The sequence below is a fragment of the Hyaena hyaena genome, unplaced genomic scaffold (assembly GCF_003009895.1).
Source record: "Hyaena hyaena isolate Hyena2069 unplaced genomic scaffold, ASM300989v1 scaffold_89, whole genome shotgun sequence".
Taxonomy (NCBI): Eukaryota; Metazoa; Chordata; class Mammalia; order Carnivora; family Hyaenidae; genus Hyaena; species Hyaena hyaena.
This window is the reverse complement of record NW_024080719.1, coordinates 1760693-1786399: the sequence shown is the minus strand read 5'-3', so window position 1 is coordinate 1786399 and position 25707 is coordinate 1760693. Positions and strand designations below refer to the sequence as shown.

The window sequence follows — 25707 nt, the reverse complement described above, 5'->3', positions numbered from 1 at the left end:
GTAAACAGAGAAAAATAACTGCGTGGATTTGGGACCTCAGGAAGTCTTCGCAGAGATGTCAAGTTCATTTACTTCAACCATTATAAGGTCAACTGAGGTATAAAATCCCGGCCAGGATTCTTACCTTAGGATTTCTGGCACCACCAGCTCTTAACTCAAACTCATCTACATGCTCCCAGCCACAAACCTCTCCTCTCCGGCTCCCCGCTAGGAGGAGTCACACCTCCCGACCCAGGAACCCTCCCACCCTCTCCTCTGGCTCTCCTTCCCTCCCCTCCCCGTCAGGGTTCCGGCAGCCCTCGAGTAGCAGTGCTCACTGGGAATAGTAGTCTTCCGGTGTGAGCCTATGGCGTTTTATCCACTCCTAGAACTACGCTTCCCAGAGAGCCTCGCGGTAGAAGGAAACTGTGTCACCTGACAAGGACTCTGGAGGGGCAATGGCGGCGCCCGTGCTGCGCGGGTGCCACCTTGGAAGGCGTTGGGCTTTAGCCTGCATTGACGGCGGTTCTCGGCACGGAAGAGTGGCCGCGACTGGGTTCACGTCCAGCGGGAAAAGGGGACAGAGCTTCGTGGCTCAGCAGCCCCTCATCACGGCCCAGAAGTCAAAGAAAGGGTATACTATTTCATTACTACCCACTTAAGTGTGAGGTGGAACTGCCAGACTAGGGAGGTGGTGGCCGCTACAGCCTGGCTTCAGGCTAGATGTTGTGATGGACGGGAGGTACTTTACTATAACTTGCAGCCCTGAAGCCTAAATGAAAGCACAAAACTAGCCCTCTGTCACCCCCGCCTCCACACTAAATCATCAAGTAGATAGGCGTATTTGAGGAATTCGCGAGTGTAAAATCGCAGATGTTTTCTTGAATATAACACTGCAGACACACAAGAGTGGATTCAGTCACCTTACTAATAGCACTAGTAGTGGGGTCGGTGACAGTAAGCGGGATCTTCCTTAGCTGACATTTAGCGCTACTGTGGGAGAGCAGTGTTTTAAAGGTAGAGCGGGATCCTTTACCTACAAGCTCTGGATGGTGGTGGCTTAATATTGTCAAAAAACTCCACCTATCTGTGGAGGTGTTTAATGTTGAACGTGTTTCTAGACCTAGGAGGATGCAGCCAATACAAAGAGATCTTCCCTCTGATTAGAGAGTTTTGCTTATTTTGTTAGATAGCCTCTAAACAGTTGTTTATACTTTATAAGACTTAAGTAGTTTCTTTTTAAATAGAGACAGAAGGCACGTGTTTAGTAATCACTGCATCCTTTGAGATAGTTAAGTTGGCATTATTTTTGCTTTTCTGTTAGGACAACAGAAGGAAAATGTCCAGAAACATTCAACTTCTATTCCTTTTTATAAATTAGATTGACTGTAAATGTATTTTTTCTCGCAGATAATAAAACTGAAAAAAAAAAAAACCCTTTTGAGTAATGTTTTAGCAGAATTCTGATGAGTTTTTCGTTTAATTCCTCTCCATTCAGGCAGTGCTTCCAAACTTTAAAAGGAAGGAATTAATCTTCTCGCAGTACTATAGACAACTTGTGTTTAAGTGATTGAAAAAAAAAAACCCAATAAATGAAAACAAATAAAAACCTAGATAATATAGGAAATTGCTTGGGAGAAAAGCAGATTAGGAACAAGGCATAGGGGGTGTATGTGTAAACATGCATTGTCTAGGATATATGGTTTCAGAAAGGCTAAGCACACTTACAAGAACCTGGAGAGATTTGTGTATGGAATATTCATATAGACCCAGTAGAGTAGGAGTGGCCAGAGATTATTATAGCATTTAACAGCTTCTTAGATTGATAGCAATCAAGCATAAACAAAAAGGAACCTGAAACTGTATCTGGGGAATTGGGGAAAAAAAAAAGAAAGCCATATCTTATGGTTTAATGTTTTCATTTGCACAAAATTCCTAGGAAGAGTATGATTTAATGATGATCTATTATATCTGTGTCACTCTGACCATTTTACTTGTAAGCTATTGTTATAAAATGAATTTAAAGCATGATGGAGCATTTCCCTTCCTTTTCTAAATATGATATTTACCATTATTTCTATAGAAGTAGAAGCATGAGGTTTATGTTAATTCTAAAAATGTTTGCAAGATTAGCTTTCATTTACTGAGTTATTAATTGGAAAAGAACAGTTAATGTAGAAAATGCTGCTTTTCACTGAAGTCAGCCAAGCAGATGTCATGTGATACCCATTTCTAAATTGTTTCAGGATGCCAAATTGTTTCTTAATCACCTTGCTCTGTACAATGAACTTTCCTTATGACAAGCTGTAAATACGTTTTATTTTGTAGGTCTTGTAGATGTTCGTTATGAATTGGTTTTGATTGAGTCATCAGTACATAATGACATTTTTAAATGTAAGGATCTAAAATTTAATAAGTAAAAAACATATGAAATTAATGTGTGTGATTTAGGGTTGTAGAAATGCAAGCATAGTTGCAGATCCAACTACTTCTTAACCATTTTTTTTCTCTCTTCAGTGAGCAGAAATGGGCAGCAGTGGTAGGTTTGGAAATTCATGCCCAGATCGCCTCCAACTCCAAACTCTTCTCTGGATCTCAGGTCCACTTTGCAGCACCTCCAAATTCTTTGGTATCTTTTTTTGATGCATCTCTGCCTGGAACTCTGCCGGTAAGGTTTTTGTTTAATCATATTTTCATTAGAAAATGCTTATGTTTTATTAGTCATAGATAATGATTTCCTTGTTTTAACATCTTGGCACAATTCTTAGGGAGTATTTGCTTAGGGATTTGGAGTGAAGTAGGGTGAGCTAAATGCTTTCTAAAGACCCATGTTTGTAGTTCTAAGTCTAGAGGTCATCCATTTATTCATACATGTATTCACTCATTTCATACACATTTAAAAATGTCTACCAAATACCAGACACTATGTTATGAACTGGAACATAAAGATGAGTGGCATTCCTTGCCTTTAGGAGTGTAAAGACTAGGTGGGGAAAAGTGTCTTATAAACAAGTAGAGTACTGTGTGATTTTGCCTGTGAAGTTGATATGAAGGGCATGGTTTTGGAACCCATAGTGAGGACACCTAGTTTTGTAAGAGAAGGATTATTGTGAGAAATTGGGGTATGAGTATGATTGGAAAGCTTGTTGGGGGGCGCCTGCGTGGCTCAGTCGGTTAAGCATCCGACTGGCTCAGGTCATGATCTCGAATTTTTGGGTTCGGGCCCCACGTCGGGCTCTGTGCTGACAGCCAGCTCAGAGCCTGGAGTCTGTTTCATATTCTGTGTCTCCCTCTCCCTCTGACTCTCCCCTACTCACGCTGCTTCTCTGTCTCTCAGAAATAAATTTTTAAAACATTAAAAAAAAAAGAAAAGAAAAGAAAGCTTGTTGGAACAGGTGGTATCTGAGCCATATAAGAAGCCAGGTAGGAGTTAGGTAGGTAAATGAAGGAGGAGGAGGAGTCTAGTCACAGGAAACAACATATGTCACATGATATTATAGTGTAAGGCTCATAATGATTGTGATTATTGAAAATTAAGTGGTCGATAATAGAAAAAATCAGTCACAGTATACATTGAGTTAACTACTTATTTACTCATATTCACTTAAACCCAGGGAATGACTAGGTCCAGTGTACTCAGTCAGCAAGCTTGTTATCCTATAATTCATACAGTTAACTGGATTTTGAAGAAAAGGATGGAAGGAACAATATGAATATTTGTGGTAATAAAGAAATCATAGTCTGTGCAGGACATACAGTATCGACCAGGTATGGGATTTCCTGCCATCTTCGGAAGGAATGTGTATAGCTAGATGGTGGGGGTGGTGAGAGAGAGGGAAGGATGGGGGAATTTTGTATTCTCTAACATGTAAATACAAGTGAAAGCTGGTTGACGTGATCATCGGGAGGCTTGCAGAGGTGGAGCTTTACTTTTCTGAGAGTTACTGTCCAGAGCAGAAGGTTATGGGCAGTGCCCCCAATGTGCCTGTTATACCCAGGACTTTGAGTATATTGGGCAGTGTCTCTGTCTTGGAACTTTTTCTTTACTTGTGCTTTTGGTTGTGGAGGACTCCCTTCCCTGGAACCCTGTCCAGGCTCACCTTTGATTTGCTGTTGGGTGTTTCTGGAGAAAAGATAAAGGGATGTCTGTCCCTTCCTCCCTCTGGCTTAGAGTATCTGTCTGTGGAGTAATCACTTTTTTTGGAAAGAGACAATTTTTCAGTTACAAATTATGAGTTCCTTTGTGGGCAGAAACACAGATATAGTAGAAATAAAGTAATATCTATTCAGACTAGTGAAATGGAAAGCAATTCATCATCACACTTCTTCTTTTTTCCTTCTGAGCTCAAAACATTTTTCCCCCCACATGGTAGTTCATTATCAAGAGACTACACATAATGTCTGATTTCTTTCTAGGTTTTCCTCGCTGGAAATATAGAATCCAGCAAAGTATTTGTTATAGTTCACATTTAGAAATAGATCTATTTGCAGACAGGCATGTCTTCTATAAAGTGGCTCTTCATTTGTGGCTAAATGTGGTCAAATATTAGAGACCATGCAAAATAACTAAAATGTCAACATGCTTTGAAAAACTTCTTGCTATACACCATGAAGAAGCTGCTTGCCCAATGATAAGCATAGCAGTAAAACAGTGAAGGTGTTTGGGACATTTGAGTGGGAAAGGAGACATGGAATCAAGGGGAAAATTTTTATTAGTCCTATTTTTCTTAATACTGGAGAGATTTGAGAATGCTTAAATACCTATGATTTATAGTCAATAAAATATTACACACTTAAAAGCTGTGTAAAGAAGGTAGCTTTCATGCTAAGTATTCTTACTGCAATAAAATAAAATTTTTAAAAATGCTGATGAGGAACCAATGAAGAGGAGCTAAAGACAGTTAAAGAGGTTTGAACATATGCATTGTAATCAGTCTTTCTCCCCACCCCAAAGAAACCCCACTGAAATTACAGTAAAAGAATTTAAAAGTTAAAGTTATAAAAGTTACCAAGTTAAAGGTTATAAACCTATAAGAGAATGGGAGACCAGAGCACATGAGAGATGGTAGATGGAGGAGGCACTGACTTAGCAGAGCTGAATTAACTATAACCCAAGAAAGGGACAGAAAGCCTGCAGAAAGGGCGACTAGTGAGAAGCAAGATGGTGTGCCCTGCATAGCCTCAGAAATGGTCAGGATATGGGATTCTTAATTATTGTGGAAGGCCAGGGAGAGGTGGAAACAAAGAATTGATTCAGAATCTGGATACGAAGCAGTTAGACTTACGGTCCTCTCCCTGAGGAATCTATAGTTTTGGGAGAAATTCAACTGGTAACACATTATCCCTGGGAACCCCCGGTAGAGAAAAGGCATTGATGTTAGAGATTGTCTGCACTCTAGACCCCAGGGCCTGCCTGGTGCTTTTTTCTACCCTGTTTGAGTGGCTCAGGTGACTGTGTATAGCCATCACTCTCGTTCCCCAAGCAGGAATCTGCAGGAACTTGTTTGGAGATTATATTATGTGTTCCTGGAGAGAAGAGCTTCAGATACTGACACTGGGGTGGTGGGGGTCTCTATAAAAAAAACAACAACAACTGCCTGGCCGCCTGATCATCCTAGAATGCACGCCACGAGTCAACAAGCCCTGGATACTTACATTGAACTTGTAATCAGCATTTTAGTACCTTACTTCAAAACATAGACCGATGGCCAAAAATCACTAGACATTTGAGGAAATTCTCCAACATAATGGAAACAGCCCAGAATAAAAAGACTGAAAGAAATAAGAGGCAGCAGATAATGCAGAGGGTAAAAGAATACCTTAAAAATTCAAAGCTTTTATAAATATTCTCAGATAAAGAAGGTAGCTGCACCTTTTTTTTTAAATGCTTTATTTTATTTCTAGGAGAGAGAGAGACAGAGACAGAGACAGCGTGAGCAGGGGAGGGTCAGAGAGAGAGGGAGTCAGACTGAAACAGGCTCCAGGCTCTGAGCTGGCAGTCAGCACAGAGCCCGACGCGGGGCTCGAACCCACGAACCGCGAGATCATGACCTAAGCGAAAGTCAGATGCTTAACCGACTAAGCTACCCAGGTGCCCCCCCCCCTTTTTTTTTTTTAAAGATTTAACTTTTTTTTTTTTTTTAATGTTTTATTTATTTCTAGGAGAGAGAGAGAGAGACAGCGTGAGCAGGGGAGGGTCAGAGAGAGAGGGAGTCACAGACTCTGAAACAGGCTCCAGGCTCTGAGCTGGCAGTCAGCACAGAGCCCGATGCGGGGCCCGAACCCACGAACCGCGAGATCATGACCTAGGCGAAAGTCAGACGCTTAACCGACTAAGCCACCCGGGCGCCCCCCCCCCTTTTTTTTTTAAAGCTGCACCTTTGAGATAAGAACATATAGTACTTTCTAAAAATAATCAAAACAAAAAGCTCTAAGAAATTAAAATTATGATGACAAAAAAAAAAATCCAGAAGAGTTAGAAGATAAAGTTAAGAAAATCTTCCAGGAAATGTAACACAAATACAGTGAACTGGGCAGTTGGGGACAAAATTAGAAGATTAGAGACTCAGTCTAGGATGTCCAACATCTGATTCATAGGAGCTCCAGAAGACAGAAGTGGGACCATATACAAGAAAAAACTATCAAATAACACAGATTGATTTCTCAGAACTGAAGGACCTGAATCTCCAAATGGGAAGGGCCTGCCAAGGACCTAGTACAAGGAACAAAAATACTCTCACATACAGGCATGTCATCATGAAGCGGAGGAACGCATAGGATAGAGATAAGATACTGGAACTTATATAAAAAAGAAAATATTCACATGCAAACGACTGGGAATCAGAAAGTCATCAAACTTTTAAAAAAATTTTTTTAAGTTTATTTTGAGAGAAAGAGGAAATGAATGAGTGGGGAAGGGTTAGCGAGAGAAAGGATTCCAAGCAGACTTCATGCTGTCAGTGCAGAGCCCAAGGTGGGGGCTCAGACTCACAATCTGAGATCATGACTTGAGCCAAGATCAGGAGTCGGATGCCTAACTGACTGGGCCACCCAGGTGTCCCATAAAGTCATTGGACTTCTTAAAAGAAGTGCTTAAAGATGGAAGAGAATGAAATGAGGCCTTAAAAAAAAAAATCTTAGGAGGAAAATAATGGTTCTAATTTAGAATTCTGTATCCAGCACTATTAATTGTGACAGTAGAATAATATTTTCAGACAGGTTCTCAAACACCTAGCCTTTTACTCTCATGAAAACCTACTGGAGTAATGGAGAGGCACCAGACTGCCATCTATTTCTGCAGCAGGCCTGGGGATCTGGTGGATGGCCATCTAATGGATGGCTCCAGAACAGAGCTGTCTCAAGAAAGAAAAGGGTAATTGATGGGAATAGCAATATCTAATGTTTGTGTAGACACAAGATTTTACATGTGGAGTCTTTGAGAATAATAAGCAATAAGTAAAGTAAAAACTATGAAGCAAATGACGAATTGAAGACTAATCAACTCCAGGAAAAACACAGCCTTCAAGAAAGGAAATGTGGGGGCACCTGGGTGGCTCTGACAGTTAAACGTATGACTGCATGTCATGATCTCCCATTCCGTGAGTTTGAGGCCTGCATCAGGCTCTGTGCTGACAGCTCAGAGCCTGGAGCCTGCTTCAGATTCTGTCTCCCTCTTGCTTTCTTTGCCCCTCCCCTGCTCATGCTCTGTCTCTCTCTGTCTCTCAAAAATAAAATAAAAACATTAAAAATTTAAAAAAAAAAGAAAAGAGATATGATCATGGTATACTTAACAGCTCAGCTGAGAAAACTATTTACTTAATAATAATAATAGAAGAACCAACTACTGATTTAACAAAAACTGTTATAACTAGGATTTGGGGAAATAAAAGAACTAAATTCTTGTCTACCATTATCAGAAGTCACATTCCAAATTGATAAGGCAAGAAAAAAAGTGAGAATATGCTCTAGGAACACACAGAGTAGGGGAGGCCTCTGTCTCCTTTCCAGGCCCTAAGTTGGTAGATTGGTTTTTGGTTTTGGCTTTTATTTTTTTTTTTTTTAATTTTTAAAAATAAGGCAATGAGTGAAAAATTTAGAGTTCTCAAGAGACATATTATTAGTCAAAAGGGTTTTCAATGAAGTTTTAAAAAATTTATGTAAAGGTAATATTAAGTAATCAAATATTACCTTTACTGGTTTCTCAGCCTTCTGGTGAAATATCTTTTTTGTTCCCAAAGTTGAAATAGTGACAGACCCCTCCACACCCCCTACCTGTAACTCCCACCCTTACCAGGCTTTGAGGAGGAACAGGCTCATCTACTTCCTAGACTATTCATACCCAAGTTGATGCATGTGGTGGGAATACCTGCATCCCTGGAGGTGAAGTGACCTACCTACCTACCAGTTTGACTTTTTGACTTTAACATCACCCAGCTTACCAAGGGGTTGTACTTGAATAGAAATACAATAAATAAAGTAGCAAGCATGGGTAAATTCCTAAGAGGCAAAGTAAGATAAAAATACTGCAAAATATCTTACCTTATAACTTTATTTACATTATCTGTTGGGGGGCGCCTGGGTGACTCAGTCAGTTAGGCTTCCGACTCTTGGTTTTGGCTCAGCTTTGTGGGTTTGAGCCCCATGCTGGGCTCCATGCTGACAGGGCAGAACTTGCTTAGGATTCTCTCTCCCTGTTCCTCTGCCCCTCTCCTGCTTGCTCAATCTCTCTCTCAAAATAAAGAAATAAACGTTAAAAAAAAAAAAAAAGTATCTCATTAGGAATGGAATGGGCCACGTCTTCGGGCTCCATGTTCTAAAACAAGAACTCTGTGTCATTAGGACAGCTATCAACTCTGTCTTTTTCCCAGATGAAGGAAGGATTGTCACATGGCAAATGGCCAGCAGCCTTGGCCAGCAGGTAATGGATTTTCCAAAGGTCCCCTGGCACTGAATATTACTTAAAAATAGGAAGATAAACATGACAAGACAGCTCAAAGATCTGCAAGTGGTTGCTGCCAGGGAACAGGACTGGCGGGTGAGGGCGGCAGGAACTGCTGGTTTTCAGTATACATTATTTGAAAATATCTGCCTGTAATAAATTGTTAAACAACTAAAAGTCAGTTTTAAAGGAGTAACATATAGAGAAGGGGAAATTATTGATAGATTGTTTCCTGAGAAAACAAGAGGTATCCCTAAAGTACAGGGAGAAAGACAGCTTTCCCTCTGTAATTTCAGGGAAGATGGCCCCTCCAACCCATGTGTAAAGGCAGCTTTTTAGTTTGGGTTGTGGAAGGTTGAGGAAGCTCCCATCTGTTTTTTTCCTTTCCTAGCAAACACTGTTTCTTACATCTCACTTCCCTTTATCGAGCTCTTTCCTGCCTCAGTCAGTATCCCTTGCATTCTGGGTCTGTGGGTGATTCAGTCTCAGTTTTTCTGTGCCTCCAGTCTTTTCTAGCTGTTGAATGATAGCACAGAATTCTAAGTTGACAGTTATTTCCCCTCAGCACACTGAAGACACGATTCCATTGTCCTCAGGCGTCTATTATTGCTGATGAGAAGTCTGCATCCTTTGTAAGTAATCTGATTTTTCTCTCTGATAGCTCTAGCCAGGACATGTCCAGGTGTAGATTTGTTTTTATTTATTCTGCTCAGTATTCGGTATGATTTTTCCTATTGAAGACTATACCCTGGATTGTGGAAGTATCTCCGTGGGATGAATTCATGGCGGCCTCTACCAAAGCCCATTGGGCTTTATTAAACAAACTGTTTCCATGTTACTTTCTCAGCTCCTGAATATCACTCAGCTTGGATAGTGCCAACATTCAAGCCACACCCATGCCAGGTACAAGGCCAGGGGCTCTGATTTCTCAAGACTTTCTTTTCACTTTTGGCTTGAGGCGGGGGGCCTTCTCCATAGCCACTCGTGCAGTTGGTGGCAGAACATTTTCTGCCTGGACCAGGGTTTTGTGGTTCCCATCTCCCTGCCCCAGGTGTCTCACAGCCTTGACTTTTGGTCCCTGGTTGGGGGGAGGGCTTTAAGTGGCCAACATCTGGTGTCCTCTCTGCCCGGTGAACAATAATGATAGTAGTAAAATCAGCTGGCATTTACCTATTGAGTGCTATGTGTCAGGGGCTCTTTGAGGTGCTTTTTTCATATATGTTAACCTTTTTTTAATCTCGTAATAACTATATCAGGCAGTTCTCATCATCATCCCAATTAGAAAGTAAGCAGAGGAGCTAGATACAAACCCAGTAGTCGCTTCCAGGTTCAAACCCATAACCCCTTTGCCATCCTGTCTCTTAAAGTGATCCTTGGGTGATACATGGCTTTAAGCTCCACTACCACCATGGACCCCCAATTTCCTTTCTGGCTTTTGAGCTTAGGGGTGTGTGTGTGTGTGTGTGTGTGTGTCTGTTTATATATGTGTATGGTTATATAAAGGTCTGTGTGTGTGTAGATACAATACTTGTTTTCATCTCCCAAGTCCCCCCAACCCCAGTGTGTCTGTATCCCCAGCTATCTATCACTTAGGCTACTATTTTGACCAGTGGTTACAACCCCTCTCCCCACCCCCATTCTGATTGATGACTCTTCTGAATGTTTCTTAGGACCACAGGCATTTTTTCTTCTTATTTTACCATTAGTTTTAGAATTATATGGAATCCCATTATAAATCTTCAGACCGAAAAGGTCATTCAGTCCATTTTGCTTATAGGCAGGATTACAGTTAAACCTAGGACAGCATTCTTTGGTTTTATTAGCAGAGATTCAGCCTCACTCATTAGTTTGACCTAGTAAAATCTCTTACTCTGATACAGAATCTTCCTTAACTTATTAAATAATTATTCATCTATAGAATTTAAGCAGAATCTTAGGTTATCTGCCTAGAGTTTACTATTTCCTACTTATCAGTGTCATCTTGATTTCTCTACTTATAATGCTTTTTACATGAGACATGAAATGGAAAGAAAAATAGGAAAGAACATATTTGATAAAATGTCAAATTTACAAGTCTATTTGTTTCATAATTTGCTAATGTTTCCAGTAAGGGTGAGATTTCATTAAGTTTGTTTGAAATTTATGCATGGACAAACCTGCTTGGACACACACACGCATGCATGCGCGCGCGCACGCCTATCTTCAGTCTGTAATTTGAAATGCTTGCCCCCTCCTGGTGTCAGTCCCAAGGCAGGAGAAAGCAAAGAGCATTGCTGCCTATGCTGACGCCCACTGGTAGGTTGCTCAGCCATGGCGAGTAGATAGCTACTTCTGATAATCAGGCTGCTCCACAATTAGATTAATTAGGAACTAGTGACTCTGCTCCTGTTTTGCTTATTTGAAAGCTCTTATCTGTACATAACACAGAGCCTCCTAGTAACTGTGAATGTCTGTTGTTTCCTGAACTGGGGGAAGGGCTGTAAAAACTGTTTTCCATTCAGTACGCAAGAATATTCTCCTCTTTTCTCAGGATTAGAGTGTCTAAAAAAGCATGCGAGGTTTTACATATCAAAGATGTTTGGAATTGGCTCTGGCAGCTATGGAATGAAAACTGGAACATTATATACCATATTTTACAAATCTTTCTTTTATGCATAAGAGTATATACATTTGACCCCCAAACAACACAGGGGTTAGAGGCACACAGTCAAAATTCCACACATAGCTTTTGACTCCCCAAAAACATATCTGCCTGCTGTTGACCAGAAACCATACTGGTAACATAGTCAAGTAACTCAGATTTTGTAGATTATATGTATTATGTACTGTATTTTTATAATAAGTTCTAGCTTCTAGAAAAGAAAACAGTAAGAAAATTATAAGCAAAAGAAAATATATTTATAATACTCCACTGTATTTATCAAAAAAAAAAATCCATGTATTAGTGGAGCTGCAGAACTCAAACCTATGTTGTTCAAGGGTTAACTGTATTACTATTAACAGAAAGAAGAGAACCGAAGAGGAGAGAAAATATGTCAGTAAATCTGATATGAGGCCTGCTTTCTGGAAACTAACAGTGGAGAGACCATGCCTTGTACTAGAGATGCATACCTGAACATGTGTGCAAGGTTGCACCATAGGGGATCTTGTTCCTTAAAGAAAGGATGACATGAATACTTTGTAAAATACTTTGAGGTTAATTTAATTTTTAAATTTCTTATGGCATAATTAATTAAAGTTATCTATCAATATCCTAGCTCTCTGAACATAGCAGATACTGGTAATAACTTTTGTTTGGAAGGACCTAATAGATTTAGAAATACTTGACTAGTTCTAGAGAGTATTAGGCTGAAGTGCTTTCCTGACTCTTAATTCTAAATGTAATTATAAAAGTTGTTTTTAACTCAAAACTTCTAAACAAAGTAGAAATTCAAGAACACAGCATTAGGGAAGTGTTTAGATGTGTACATTTATAATCAGATGTATATTTACCTCTCTGTCCATTCACCCTGGATGATGTTATTTGACTAAGAAGACACAATGTGACAGTTTTCTATTAAAATATTTTTTCATTTCAATGATTTGTTTTAATGTAACCTGTAGAATTTATAATTACATTGTATTCTCATTCTTTAATCTTGCCAGTCACTCTCCGAGTCACATGGTTTTCCTTCATTCCTTTGTAAAGTAGGGTGTTCCAGGGATGAGGAGTTTTTCCCTGTGACCCTCATCCCTATAAAAGTGGTGTGTCTGTGAGCTCAGACACACAAATATGGAAAGGTTCCCTTGCAGCTCTTAAACTTGATGGTCCAACACTTGTCTTATGATGTCAGTAACTGGCTGTCTCCCATGAACTCAGATGACTCATGAGGATGATGGACTTGTATGTTCAGTAGGCAGTGTGACCTCCCCTCCTCTCATGCGGGAAGCATTTGACTCCTTCCCTGCCATGGATCTTTTCCCAACATTCCGTAGATTCTTGAAAGCCTCCCTCTTCATGACCATTTTCACCTCCTCAACCTCTAGGAATTCTAATACCTACAGTATTCCCCACATGAAGCCTGATTGTATTAATAATAAGGCTTCTACTTTATATCTATATATTTGTTTTGTATAGTTGATCGTCCTTTTTATGTATATTGTTTATGGCGATTTTTGTGTTTGATTATAACTTTCCCCAGAGAGCAGTTCATGGATCTCTGTTGGGGCACTTGACAGTATCTTGCATATAACATGTATATAACACCCTAAATAAATATTTTTCTATGTAATTGCATGCACTTACATGCATATACATGAGGAGTCCATATAAAAGAAAGTTTTAGGTGTCTAAACCCCTTTCACCATTTTTTAACCTCTTTATAGGAATCTTTCTGAAGTGCATTTTATACTTTCCCACTTTCACATAGGGTATGTTGAACATAAAAGCTAACCTTCTCTTGATTACTCAAGGTCATCAGCAACATCAATTATTGGTCAGTACTGTAATATAATGGTGCCTTCAAAGGCTATTGAGGTGTGTAAAACTATCTGATCCTAGAGCAAATGGCTAAAAATAACCATTCTTTTTAGGTTTCATATCACAGTCTTTTTCCTTGCTATTACAGTCATCTACCCTTCACCTTTTTCAAACTACTGTTAGTATATTTGACTCAAGGAGCCCCTTCTTGCTCATTTCCACTTGTCAATCATTGCTTCTGGTCTGCTATAGCCCAGAAAGCCTGATTATCACTTGCTATTGTAAGTAAGAACAAGGCTCTGCACAGAAACCTCTTCTACAGTATAAGGTACATGAGTGGTATGAAGCTTGTTAGCTTCTTAAAGTTATAAACAGGATGAGAACAGGGTAGAAAGAGATCCTGGAAATTATTCAATTTAGTCCTTTTAATTTACAGGACTGGTATTGTGAGAGAGCTGTTGTGAGTTGACCACAGTCACACAATTGCTTAGTGTCCCAGTCAGATAAGAACTCGTGCTTAGCTTCCAATCTATATTCCACTATTATCAGAGTTGCTGGTAGGTGTTATTTTGCAGGTATGTGCATATTTCAAAACATAATACCATTGACAGACATATATGTAATATGTTTATAGTTGTGCATCCACATGCTGATAGACACACAGACAGGCATTGACTCTTCAGGATTGACACTGATTATATGCACTGGTTCTTACAACAGCGTCCACTGGGTGAGAGATCTAAATCTGTGGAGAGAGAAAAGAGGGAAAGAGTGCTGATTCAGAAGAAGAAATGGATAAAAGAAAATCTAACCTAATTAGTCTTTTTCCAAACCTACCATTAAGGGAGCAGCTGTAGTGCTGGGCAGCCCTCAGCTGTACATATCACCATGCAAATAATGATTATAATGAAATACTCTTTTAGGATCTTTACTGTATGCTTCATCCAGGAAAATTTTCTCTACATTTTCTTTCAGTTCACGAATTCCCTGTTATGTCTGCTCTGCTCTTTACCATATCCATTGAGTTTTTTTTTTCCCCTGAGAGTATCTTCCATATAAAGAAATTCTTTTTTTCCCTTTAAATGTCTTCTGTCTTTTAAAAAATATCTTATTCCCTTTTTGTGTATTCAGTTCTTTAATTTGTTAGTAATTTTATGTATTTTTAATTTTTTTTTTTTTTCAGAGAGAGAGCGCGCACATGTGCAGGGGAGAGGGCAGAGAGAGAGGAGAGAGAGAGAATCCCAAGTAGGCTCCATGCTGTCAGTGCAGTGCAGAGCCCTGCACAGGGCTCTATCTCACGAACTGAGCCATGAGATCATGACCTAAGCTGAAACCAGAAGTCTCATGGGTTCAGAGTACAGGTCTTTCACCTCCTTGGTTACATTTATTCCTAGATATGTTATTCTTTTTGATGCAGTTGTAAATAGAATTTTTTTCTTATATTCTTTTTCTGGTATTTCATTATAATAAAAACACAACCAACTTTTCTATACGAATTTTATATCCTTCAATGGCATTTGTTTATTCTAATAGTTTTTTGGTGGAGTCTTTAAGGTCTTCTATATATAGTATCATGTCATCTACAAATAGTGGCAGTTTTTCTTCTTTCTTTCTTTTAAAGTTTATTTATTTATTTACTTATTTTTGAGAGACAGAATCCCAAGCAGGCTCAGTGCTATCAGCATGGAGCCCAACTTGGGGCTCGGTCTCATGAACCGTGAGATCATGACGTGAGCCAAAATCAAGAATTGGATGTTTAATGGACTGAGCTATCCAGGTACCCATGTATTTCTTCCTTCATATCAATTTGGATGTTTTTTATTTTCTTGTCCCATTGCTGTGACTAGGATTTACAGTACTGTGTATTGAGTATGATGTTAGCTGTGGGTTTGTCCTATATAGTCTTTGTTATGTTGAGGTACATTCCCTCTATACCCATTTTGTTGTAAGTTTTTATCATAAATGATGTTGAATTTTGTCAAATACTTTTTCTATATTGAAATGATCATATTATTCTTATCCTTCATTTTGTTAATGTGGTGTATCCATTGGTTGTTTTTGAAGACTAACCATCCTTGCATCCTTGGAATAAATCCCATTTGATTGTGGTGTATGACCCATTAAATGTGTCATTGAATTTGGTTTGCTCACATTTTGTTGAGAATTTTTAAACCTATGTTCATGAAGGATATTGTCCTTTAATTTTCTTTTCTTTTTCTTTTTTTGTAGTGTCTTTAGTTTTAGTACTGAGTTAGTGCTAGACTCTTGAATGAATTTGGAACCATTCCTTCCTCTTCAGATTTTTGGAATAGTTTGAAAAGGATAGGTATTAACTGTTCTTCAAATGTTGGTAGAATTCACCCATGAAGCTGCTGGTTCTGGACTTTTGTTTCTTGGGAGGTATTGACTACTGATTCAATTTCATTATTAATAATTCATCTGTTCAGATGTTCTGTCTCTTCCTGATTCAGCCTTGGAAAGTTGTGTGTTTCTAGAAATTCATCCATTTCCTCCATGTTGTTCAATTTGCAGGCATATAATTGTAGTCTGTTATAATCCTTGGTATTTTCTGTGATATAAGTTTCTCTTTCATTTCTGATTTTTGTCTTTTTTTTTTTTCTGGGTAGGTCTCACCAAAGGTTTATTAATTTTACCTTTTTTTTTCTGTTTTTAAGACACATTTTTTTTTCTCATAATTTATTGTCAAGTTAGCTAACATACATAGTATATAGTGTGCTCTTGGCTTCGAGAGTAGATTCCCATGATTCATCACTTACATACAACACCCAGTGTTCATTCCAGTAAATGCCTTCCTCGATGTGCATCACACATTTTCACCTCCCCCCCACCATACCCCCAAACAACCCTAAGTTTGTTCTCTGTATTTAAGAGTCTCTTGTGGTTTGGATTCCTCTCAGTTTGTAACTTTTTTTCCTTCCCTTCCCCTGTGGTGTTCTGTCCAGTTTCTCAAATTCCAGATATAAGTGAGAACATACGATATCTGTCTTTTTGACTGACTTATTTCACGTAGCATAACACCCTCCAGTTCCATCCACGTTGTTGCAAATAGCAAGGTTTCATCCTTTTTCATTGCTGAGTAGTATTTCATTGTTCCTTATCATTTCTTTGATTGTTTATCTTTTCAAAGAATCAGCTTTTAGTTTCATTGAAGTTTTCTAGTATTTTATTTTTGGCTTCTATTTCTTTTATTTCCATTCTGATCTTTATTATTTCCTTCTTTCCACTAACTTTGGGCTTTGTTCTTTTTTCAATTTCTTTACATGTAAGGTGAGATTGTTTTGTTGAAATTTTTATTACTTCTTGAGGTAGGCCTATATTGCTGTAAATGTCTCTCTCAGAACTTTTGCTTGTGCTGCATTTCATAGATTTTGGAATGTTGTGTTTCCATTTTCATTTGTCTCAAGGTTTTTGTTTGTTTTCTTCTTTAATTGCTTCATTGACCACTGGTCATTGTTAGCCTGTTTAGCCCTCACATGTTTGTATTTTTTCCAGTTTTTTTTCGTGAAATCTATTTCTCTCACACTGTTACAATTGGAAAGGACACTTGATATAATTTCAATCTTTTTAAATCTTTTGAGACTTGTTTTGTGGTTTAATGTGATCTGAACATCTGGAGAATGTTCCCCGTGCGCTGAAAAGAATGTGTATTCTGCTGTTTTTGGATGGAATGTTCTATGTATATCTGTTAAGTCCATCTGATAGTGTATTGTTTAAGAAACATTCCATGTTTCCTCATGGCATGTCTGCCTGGATGATCTGTCCATTAATATAAGTGGGTTAAAGTCCCTCACTGTTACTGTATTACTGTCATTTGTTCCCTTTATGTCTGCTAATATTTGCCTTGTATATGTAGGCACTTCTATGTTGGGTGCATATATATATTTATAGTTGTTATATTCTCTTGTTGGATTCACTTGCTTATCATTCTGTAAGATCCTTCTTTGTCTTTTCTTACAGTCTTTGTTTGCAAGTCTATTTTATCTAGTATAAGTATTACTATCCCAGCTTTCTTTTTGTTTTCATTTGTGTGGAATATCTTTTTCCATCCCTTCACTTTCAGTGAAGTGTTTCTTTAGGTTTGAAGTGAGTCTCTTGTAGACAGCATATAAATAGGTATTGGGGTTTTTTATTTTTGTTTTTGTTTGTTTTTTTAATTCGGTAGTCACCCTTTGTCTTTTGGTTGGAGCATTTAGTCCATTTCCATTTAAAGTAATTCTGTATAGGTATGTACTAAATGCCATTTTGTTAATTGCTTTCTGATTGTTTTTGTGGTTCTTCCTTGTTGTCTTGCTCTCTTTGTAATGATTTTCTTTAGTGTTACATTTTGGTTCCTTCCTCTTTATATTTTTTGTGTATCTATTATAGGTTTTTGATTTGTGGTTATTATGAGGCTCATATATAACAATCTGTGTATTAGCAGGCTATTTTTAGTTGATGTTCATTTAATTCAAACAGATGCTGAAAACACTACATTTTTACTTTCCCTCTGCCATTTTTATGTATTTGACTTTGTATTTTCCACCTTTATGTTTTGTGCATCCCTTAAGTAGTTATCGTAGATATAGTTGATTTTACTACTTTTATCTTTTCACCTTCATGCTAGCTCTGTAAGTGGTTGATCCTCCACCTTTACTGTTTGCTTTCACCAGATTTTTTGCTTTCATAATTTTACTTTATTTATTTTTATTTTTTTAATGGTTTTATTTATTTCTGAGAGAGAGAAAGAGAGAGAGAGAGATAGTATATGAGCAGAAGAGGGTCAGAGAGAGACACACACAGAATCCAAAGCAGGCTCCAGGCTCTGAGCTAGCTGTCAGCACAGAGCCCAGTGCGGGGCTCAAACCCACGAACCATGAGATCATGACTTGAGCCAAAGTCGGACGCTTAACCGACTGAGCCACCCAGGCGCCCCCTTACTTTATTTTTATTTTTGTTTTGTTTTGTTTTGTTTTGTTTCTGACATAAAGGATTCCCTTAAAAGTTTCCTGTAAGGTTAGCTTAGTGGTGATGAACTCCTTTAACTTTTTGTTTTTCTGAGAGCCCCTTTATCTCCTTCAATTCTGAATGATAATCTGGCCAGTTAGAATATGCTAGGTTGTAGGGCTTTTCCTTTCAATACTACAGATGTATCCTGCTACTCCCTGTATGACCTGCAAAGTTTCTGTGGAAAAAAAGTCAGCTGATAGTTTTATGGAGGACTCCTTCATGCACAATTAGTTGCTTTTTTCCTGCTTCTTTTAAGATTCTCTCTTTGTCTTTAACTTTTGAAATTTTAATCATCACGTGTCGTGCTGAGGATCTCTTTGGGCTCCTATCATTTGGGGCGCTCTGTGCCTCCCGGACCTGGATATCTGTTTTCTTCCCCAGTTAAGGGAAGTTTTCAGCTATTATTTCTTTAAATAAGATTTCTGCCCCTTTTCTATGTGTTCTTTTGGGACCCCTGTAATGCAGATGTTAGTCCACTTGTTGTTGTCTCATAGGCCCCTTAAACTATTCTCATTTTTTTAATCCTTTTTTTTTGTTTTACCGTTCAACATGGATGATTTCTACTATCCTGTCTCCAGATTGTTGACCTGTTCTGCATTCTCTAATATGCTGTTGATTCTCTGTAGTATATTTTTCATTTCAGTTATTGTATTCTTTCGCTTTGATTGGTTCTTTTTTATATATTTTTTCTCTTTGCTGTGGTTTTTATTACTGTGTTCATGTATTCTTCTCCCCAGTTCGGTGAGCATCTTTATGGCCATTTTTTTATGTTTATTTATTTACTTTTGAGTGAGAGAGAAAGAGAGCGAGCGAGAGAGAGAGAGAGCGAGAGAGAGAGAGAGAGTGCGCGCGAGCGAGCACATACAGTGGAAAGAGGCACAGAGAAAGGGAGACAGAATCCCAAATAGGCTTGGTGCAGCACAGAGCTTATTGCAGGGCTTGAATTCATGAACCATGAGACCATGACCTGAGCCGAAATCAAGAGTTGGTTGCTCAGCTGACTGAGCCACTCAGGTGCCCCTATTACCATTACTTTAAACTCTTTATTAGGTAGATTGCTTATCTTCATTTTGTTCAGTTTTTTCTCTGACGTTTTTGTTTTGTTCTTTTGTTTAGAACGTATTCCCCTGTCTCTTCATTTTGTCTGACTCTCTGTGTTTATTTCTGTGCAGTAAGGAGATCCACTACATCTCCTGGTCTTGAAGGAGTGGCCTAACATAGAAGGCATCCTGTGACACCCAGAAACACAGCCCTCCCCTTGCTAGAACCAGAACCAGGACCTCCTGGGTCGTCCCCTGTGTGGGCTGCACGCACCCTTCTATTTTAACTGGGATGTGACTGCCGTGGGCTCACTGGTGGGCAGGCCTCATCCCTTCCCCTGGCCCCCACAGCTGAGATGTTGAGCTGAGTCCACTACGAGTATGCTCTGGGGGAGTCTAGTCCTCATTATGGCGGGCTGCATGACTCAACTATTACGGATGTGCTGGGGGAGCGACCCTAGTGCCAGCTAAGGCCACTTGCCAGGTGTGGTGGGGTGAGAACTACATGGGGCACTATTCCTGGTCGAGGCTATATGCGGGTGTGGCTGAGTGGGAGAAGAAGTTTTGGAGGAGCACTAGTGTTGGCTGAGCCACCTGCCAGTTATGGCAGGATGTGGCTGCTTTGAGGATTTGCTGGTCCTGACAGAGTCTGCCTGTTGGGTATGGCAGAGTAGGAGCCGTTATGGAGGGACACTTGCCAGGGCTAGCTAGTTGGGTGTCGTAGGTCCACGGGGGAGTACAGGGGCAGGGTGAACAGTGCTGGCCAGGGAGGTGGAGAGCGTCAGAACTGGCTTTGGCCAGCAGCAGGCAGCTAGGTAGGAGGAGGGCAAGAAGAATGGTGCTTCCCAGTGCTTCTGCTCCTGGAGAATATTCCTGCAGATCCCTGATTCTTTCACATGTCCTAAAACTCATCAGTACTTCTACTTCACATATGACCCAGGTGCTTCACCATCTTCTGCCTCTGTGTTCAGTCTCCAAGCAAGTCAGCTTATGCATAGGCCCTTTAAGAGAAGACTCTTGGTTTTCTAGATCTCTGGCTCCCTTGGAGGTAACCCTCACTCATTTTCAAAGCTCCTAGAGTTACGCCCTGCTGATTTGCAAAGCTAGACATTATGGGGGCTCATCTTCCCAGTATGGTGCCCCAGGGCAGGGGTTGTCTGTTGTGAATCTTTTTTTGCATTTATGTATTTATTTATTACTTTTAAGTATTTATTTACTTTGAGAAAGAGAGAATCCTAAGCAGATCCCGTGCTGCCAGTACAGAGCCTGATGTGGGGCTTGATCACATGAACCATGAGAGCATGACCTGAACTGAAATCGAGTCAGATGTGTTAACTGACTGAGCCACCCAGACCTCCTCCCCCCACGTAGATCTTGAGCCTCTCACTCCTCAAGGAGGATCTCCACACCTGTGATATTCATCCCGCTTATGGATCCCACATGGGTGGTAGAGGTAGCAGTACACGTCTCTGCCCCGCCTACCATTCTCCATTCTCACTGTAGCTGTTTATATCTATAGCTGTGGAAGAATGTTCTGCTAGTCTTCACGTCTTTTTCAGAGAGGGTTGCTCTATATGTAGCTGCAGCCTTGGTATGTCTGTGGGAGGAGATGAGTACAGGATCCCCCACTCTACTATCTTGATTATCCACTTACCATAGCCTTTAAAAGTTACCATTTTCCAAAAAGAATTTATCCTTATTGAATAATTCCCTTCACCTTTGTATGGAAATGATGATGCCATCTCATTCCTCTTAAGAAGCAACAAAAGCGGGGCACCTAGGTGGCTTAATCAGTTGAGCGTCCGACTCTGGCTCAGGGCATGATCTTACAGTTCATGAGTTCAAGCCCCACATTAGGCTCTGTGCTGACAGCTCAGAGCCTGGAGCCTGCTTCAGATTCTTTGTGTGTCTCTCTCTGCCCTTTCCCTGCTCACACTCTGTGTGTGTTTCTCTCTCTCAAAAATAAATAAAACATTAAACCATGAGAGACTCTTGAATGTTGAGAACAAACTGAGGACTGATGGGTATGGGGGAGAGGAGAAGGAGGGAGATGGGCATGGAGGAGGGCACTTGTGGGGATGAGCACTGGGTGTTATATGGAAACCAACCTGACAATAAACTATTTAAAAAAAAACAAACAAGTAATCCAGACGGGGGGGGGAAATAATTTTTTTAATAAATAGTAAAAGAAACAAGAAAAAAGCACTATGATAGAATTGAAAGGTTCAGCCAGCTATGGTGGGAGACCCATGAGGAAGCTGAGGTTTTGTTTTGCCCTCCACCCAGCCTTGGGGAACCTGAGGAATGTCACCTGGCCTTTTCCACAGGTGACTCTCCTAGGCCTGCAAAGCATCTTTCTGACCTGGCCGTGTTTCTCTGCTGCTGTCTGCTTTTCTCCTGATAAGGGAGCATCTCCAGGCAGCATGCTTGGTCTTCCCAGAGATTCATTCCTGAGGACGAAACCTTCAGTATTGTGTTTGGAAAGGGCTTTTCTCCCATTTCCACATTCCCTTATGCTGGTTTGTTTTTCCTCAGAATATGTGCTTAGATGAGAGATTGCACATAGTAACAACGAACCCTTGTCAGAGAAGATGGTGCTATACTTAGAACACATAACTGTTTGTAATGAATTTGGTATACTACTGCACCAAAAAGTCTGTCATACTAGAAAGTCAGGTGGGGATGTGTAGAAAATAAAATATAAACACATTACCAAAGATGCCCAGGAGTATGAAAGCTTAGGGGCCTTTTGTTGATATAAATATATAGTAGTTAAAAAAAATTACCTAACAGTGTGCTGTGACACTATTTTTGTCTCTGACATTCAGGCAGCTCATACAGGCTTTGTTCTGGTGATTTATACTAGAAGCCTATAATAAAAATGCAGCCTGAAATCATGCAGCTGGGTACGATTCATTTTTCCTCCATGGACAGTTCCAGAACTTAAAAAATTGCAGCAGACATGTAAAAACTTTTCCCTCACAGGAAATGCATGCCCAGCCATGGCAGCGGGCGGGCCCTCCTGGGTTTCTTCTGCTTTATGGAGTCATTGGTGATGCTGTGCGGGTCTCTAGATTGGTTTTATGAGTACGAGAAGAGAGTTTCCAGGAAGATATTGTGTTATTTTTATGAGGTCACCAAAAATAAGACCCCCTTCTCCTTCTGAATCAGAACCAATTGAGAAATCAACATAGAAGTCAGAGATGAGTGTATCTACTTTGTTACCAATACTGGCTTGATTGAAAAATGCAACCTGATATATAGCCAGATAACTTCTGGTACTTTCTGCTCAAGTTGAACTGGCTCCCCAAAACTGTAGGCCTTTCACTTGTTGGGGAAGAGCCTGCTTCTCCAGAAAACTTTTCAGGTGTCCATAGACCAGAATATATCATCTCTGCGGCTATGCTGATCAGAAAGAGCTCTTACAGCTTTGTTTTTTGATGGTTTATGCTAGAGGCCTGTAATAAAATGTTCAGCCAGAGGGGCCGACTCCCATGTGCTTGCTTCCTTTTCCCAAAGTCACTAGTCCCAATTCACTCCTCTTTTGGGGGAACAAAGTATGGAGTACGGAGCAAAATCCAGCCACATGGTAACAAAAAGCCGGGAGAGTGGAGAATGCTCACTTCTGTCCTCAAAAGCACAGGACACTTTTACTGTGTCAGGTAGTAGATGCGAAATACTTTTTTTGGATGGGTTCTGTGGAATTCTTTCTCCATACCACAAGGGTATACACTTGTCATCTGAGGCCATTGGGATGGGTCTTTCTTACTTGGTCGTTTCTGTGTGTATTTTCAGCTTCATGTTAACATGGCGAGGGGGTGAGGTGGGGAATAGTTGGCTATTCTGCAGTATACACTGCAGCATCTTGGGGGATTATATTTTCCTTAGCTCTTTTTAAAATCTTGGCAAAGTTTGGAAGTCATTTTGCCATTGGCATCTCAGAGATGACAGACGTCAGCTTGGTGATGTTGGCATAGTTGGTGTAGTCGGGCTGGGCTTCTCTGAAGGGCATTCTGTTCCTTGTGGCGGAGGCTTCTTGCCAGTGAGCCTTCATGTTTTCCAGCCTCCCACCACTGGTTGCACAAGGCTTAGAGCTGGGACAGGGAGAGGAAGTGGGAATATCAAAGAGCATTAGCATTCCCAGGAACCTTAAAAGTGTTCTGTTCCAAATTCTGATGCATGAATCTTCTTACACAAATGTAAAAGCAAGAAGCATAATCAATCAGGGGTCTTTGTCATGCTCTGCAGCTTTCTTAGGAGACGCAGACAGGCAGTAATATGTGATTGTCAATAGCGTCCTGAATATTCAGTGATGTTTGCCAACTCATAGGCCACCCCAGTGAGCAAGGTCAGAGGCTCCAACCTTGGCTGACAGAAGAAGAAACTGAGGGCCTTGCTGACTTGCCTTAGGGAGTCAGGGAGGTCAGGAGCCCAGTTAAAAATAGAAGTGAGAGTTGCCTGGTCCCCATTCTGCAGTTCTTGCTAATTGTTCATTTCCAACAAAACATAACAGAGAATTTTTCCTTTATATCCGATTGTAAACTTTTAAGATTCCTGTCCTCATTCATAACCTGTATTTACTTGCCATAGCCAGTTAGCTATCTTATTTACCTTACTTCTTTTTCTCTTCCATTTTTACATCTGTGAACATAGAGAAGCTAATGTATGTGAAAGCACTTCATGAACCCTCAAGTGGCATGTATATTTTTTGGTATTATGATACTCATATTCTTAACTTTGTATCATTAAATTATAAATACTTGGCATTTCATAGTGGCCAGTAGGTTTGGGTAAGGAATGGAAGTGGTAAACATTTGTGTAATATTCACTGAAATAACTTAAAGATGGCACACGTCACAACAGCTTGAGTTTAATTAAGATAAAGGTCTTGATCATTGAGGTCTTTCAGAGAAACACAAATTGAGAAATTTCATGTATGTTTTCAAAATGAAGTGACAGAATGGAAGCATCAAAGAAAAAAAAGATACCTATACAGCTTTGGGGGAAGCTAAAAGTATTTTCAACCGGAAAATATATAATTGGGAGAAATAATTTACCTACCAGGTTAAAAAAAAACAAGTTGTCTTTCCATATTCTTTTTTTTTCTACAGTGTTAGATCTTCCTGAGTTTTTTAAAATAGTTTATTATCAAGTTGGTTTCCATATAACACCCAGTGCTCATCCCCACAAGTGCCCTCCTCGATGCCCATCACCCCCCTTCCCCTCTCCCCCACCCCCATCAGCCCTCAGTTTGCTCTCAGCATTCAAGAGTCTCTCACGGTTTGCCTCCCTCCCTCTCCCCCACTATTTTTCCCCTTCTTCTCCCCCATGGTCCTCCATTAAGTTCCTCCTAATCCTCCTATATGTGCACACATATGGTATCTGTCCTTCTCTGCCTGACTTATTTTGCTCAGCATAACACCCTCAAGTTCCATCCACATCGCTACACATGGCCAGATTTCATTCTTTCTCATTGTCATGTAGTATTCCATCGTATAGATAAACCACGTCTTCCTGATCCATTTGTCAGTGGATGGACACTTAGGCTCTTTCCATGTTTTGGCTATTGTTGAGCGTGCTGCTGTGAACATTGGGGTACATGTGCCCCTATGCATCAGCACTCCTGTATCCCTTGGGTAAATTCCTAGGAGTGCAGTTGCTGGGTCCTGGGGAGTTCTGTTGTTAATTTTTTGAGGAACCTCCGCATTGTTTTCCAGAGGACTGCACCAGTTTACATTCCCACCAACAGTGTAGGAGGGTGCCCGTTTCTCCACATCCTCGCCAGCATCTAGAGTCTCTTGATTTGCTCATTCTAGCCACTCTGACCTGCGTGAGGTGGTATCTCAGTGTGGTTTTGATTTGTATTTCCCTGATGATGATTGATGCTGAGCATCTTTTCATGTGTCTGTTGGCCATCTGGATGTCCTCTTTGGAGAAGTGTCTGTTCATATCTTCTGCCCATTTCTTTACTGGTTTTTTTGTTTTTTGGGTGTGGAGTTTGGTGAGTTCCTTATAGATTTTGTATACTAGCCCTTTATCTGATATGTCATTTGCAACTATCTTTTCCGATTCCGTCGGTTGCCTATTAGTTTTATGGATTGTTTCCTTTGCTGTGCAGAAGCTTTTAATCTTGATGAGGTCCCAATCGTTCATTTTTTGCTCTTATTCCCTTGCCTTTGGGGATATGTCCAGTAAGAAATTGCTGCGGTTGAAGTCAAGGAGGTTGTTTCCGGCTTTCTCCTCTAGGGTTTTGATGGTTTCCTGTCTCGCATTCAGGTCCTTCA

General features: G+C 40.1%; 1 protein-coding gene across 2 annotated transcripts in view; it reads left to right on the top strand.

Annotated features, from left to right (window-relative positions):
• Positions 1-432: 432 nt before the first annotated feature.
• GATB (glutamyl-tRNA amidotransferase subunit B) overlaps positions 433-25707 on the top strand; it is a 95580-nt gene continuing 70305 nt past the window's right edge. For both annotated transcript variants that reach the window (XR_005528750.1, XM_039234332.1), the window contains exons 1-2: positions 433-613; positions 2497-2647. Coding sequence is in view for 1 of the 2 variants with exons in the window: in XM_039234332.1 (XP_039090263.1) it covers positions 438-613; positions 2497-2647 (327 nt within the window). In the remaining variant the exon portion in view is untranslated. The remainder of the gene's footprint in view (positions 614-2496; positions 2648-25707) is intronic.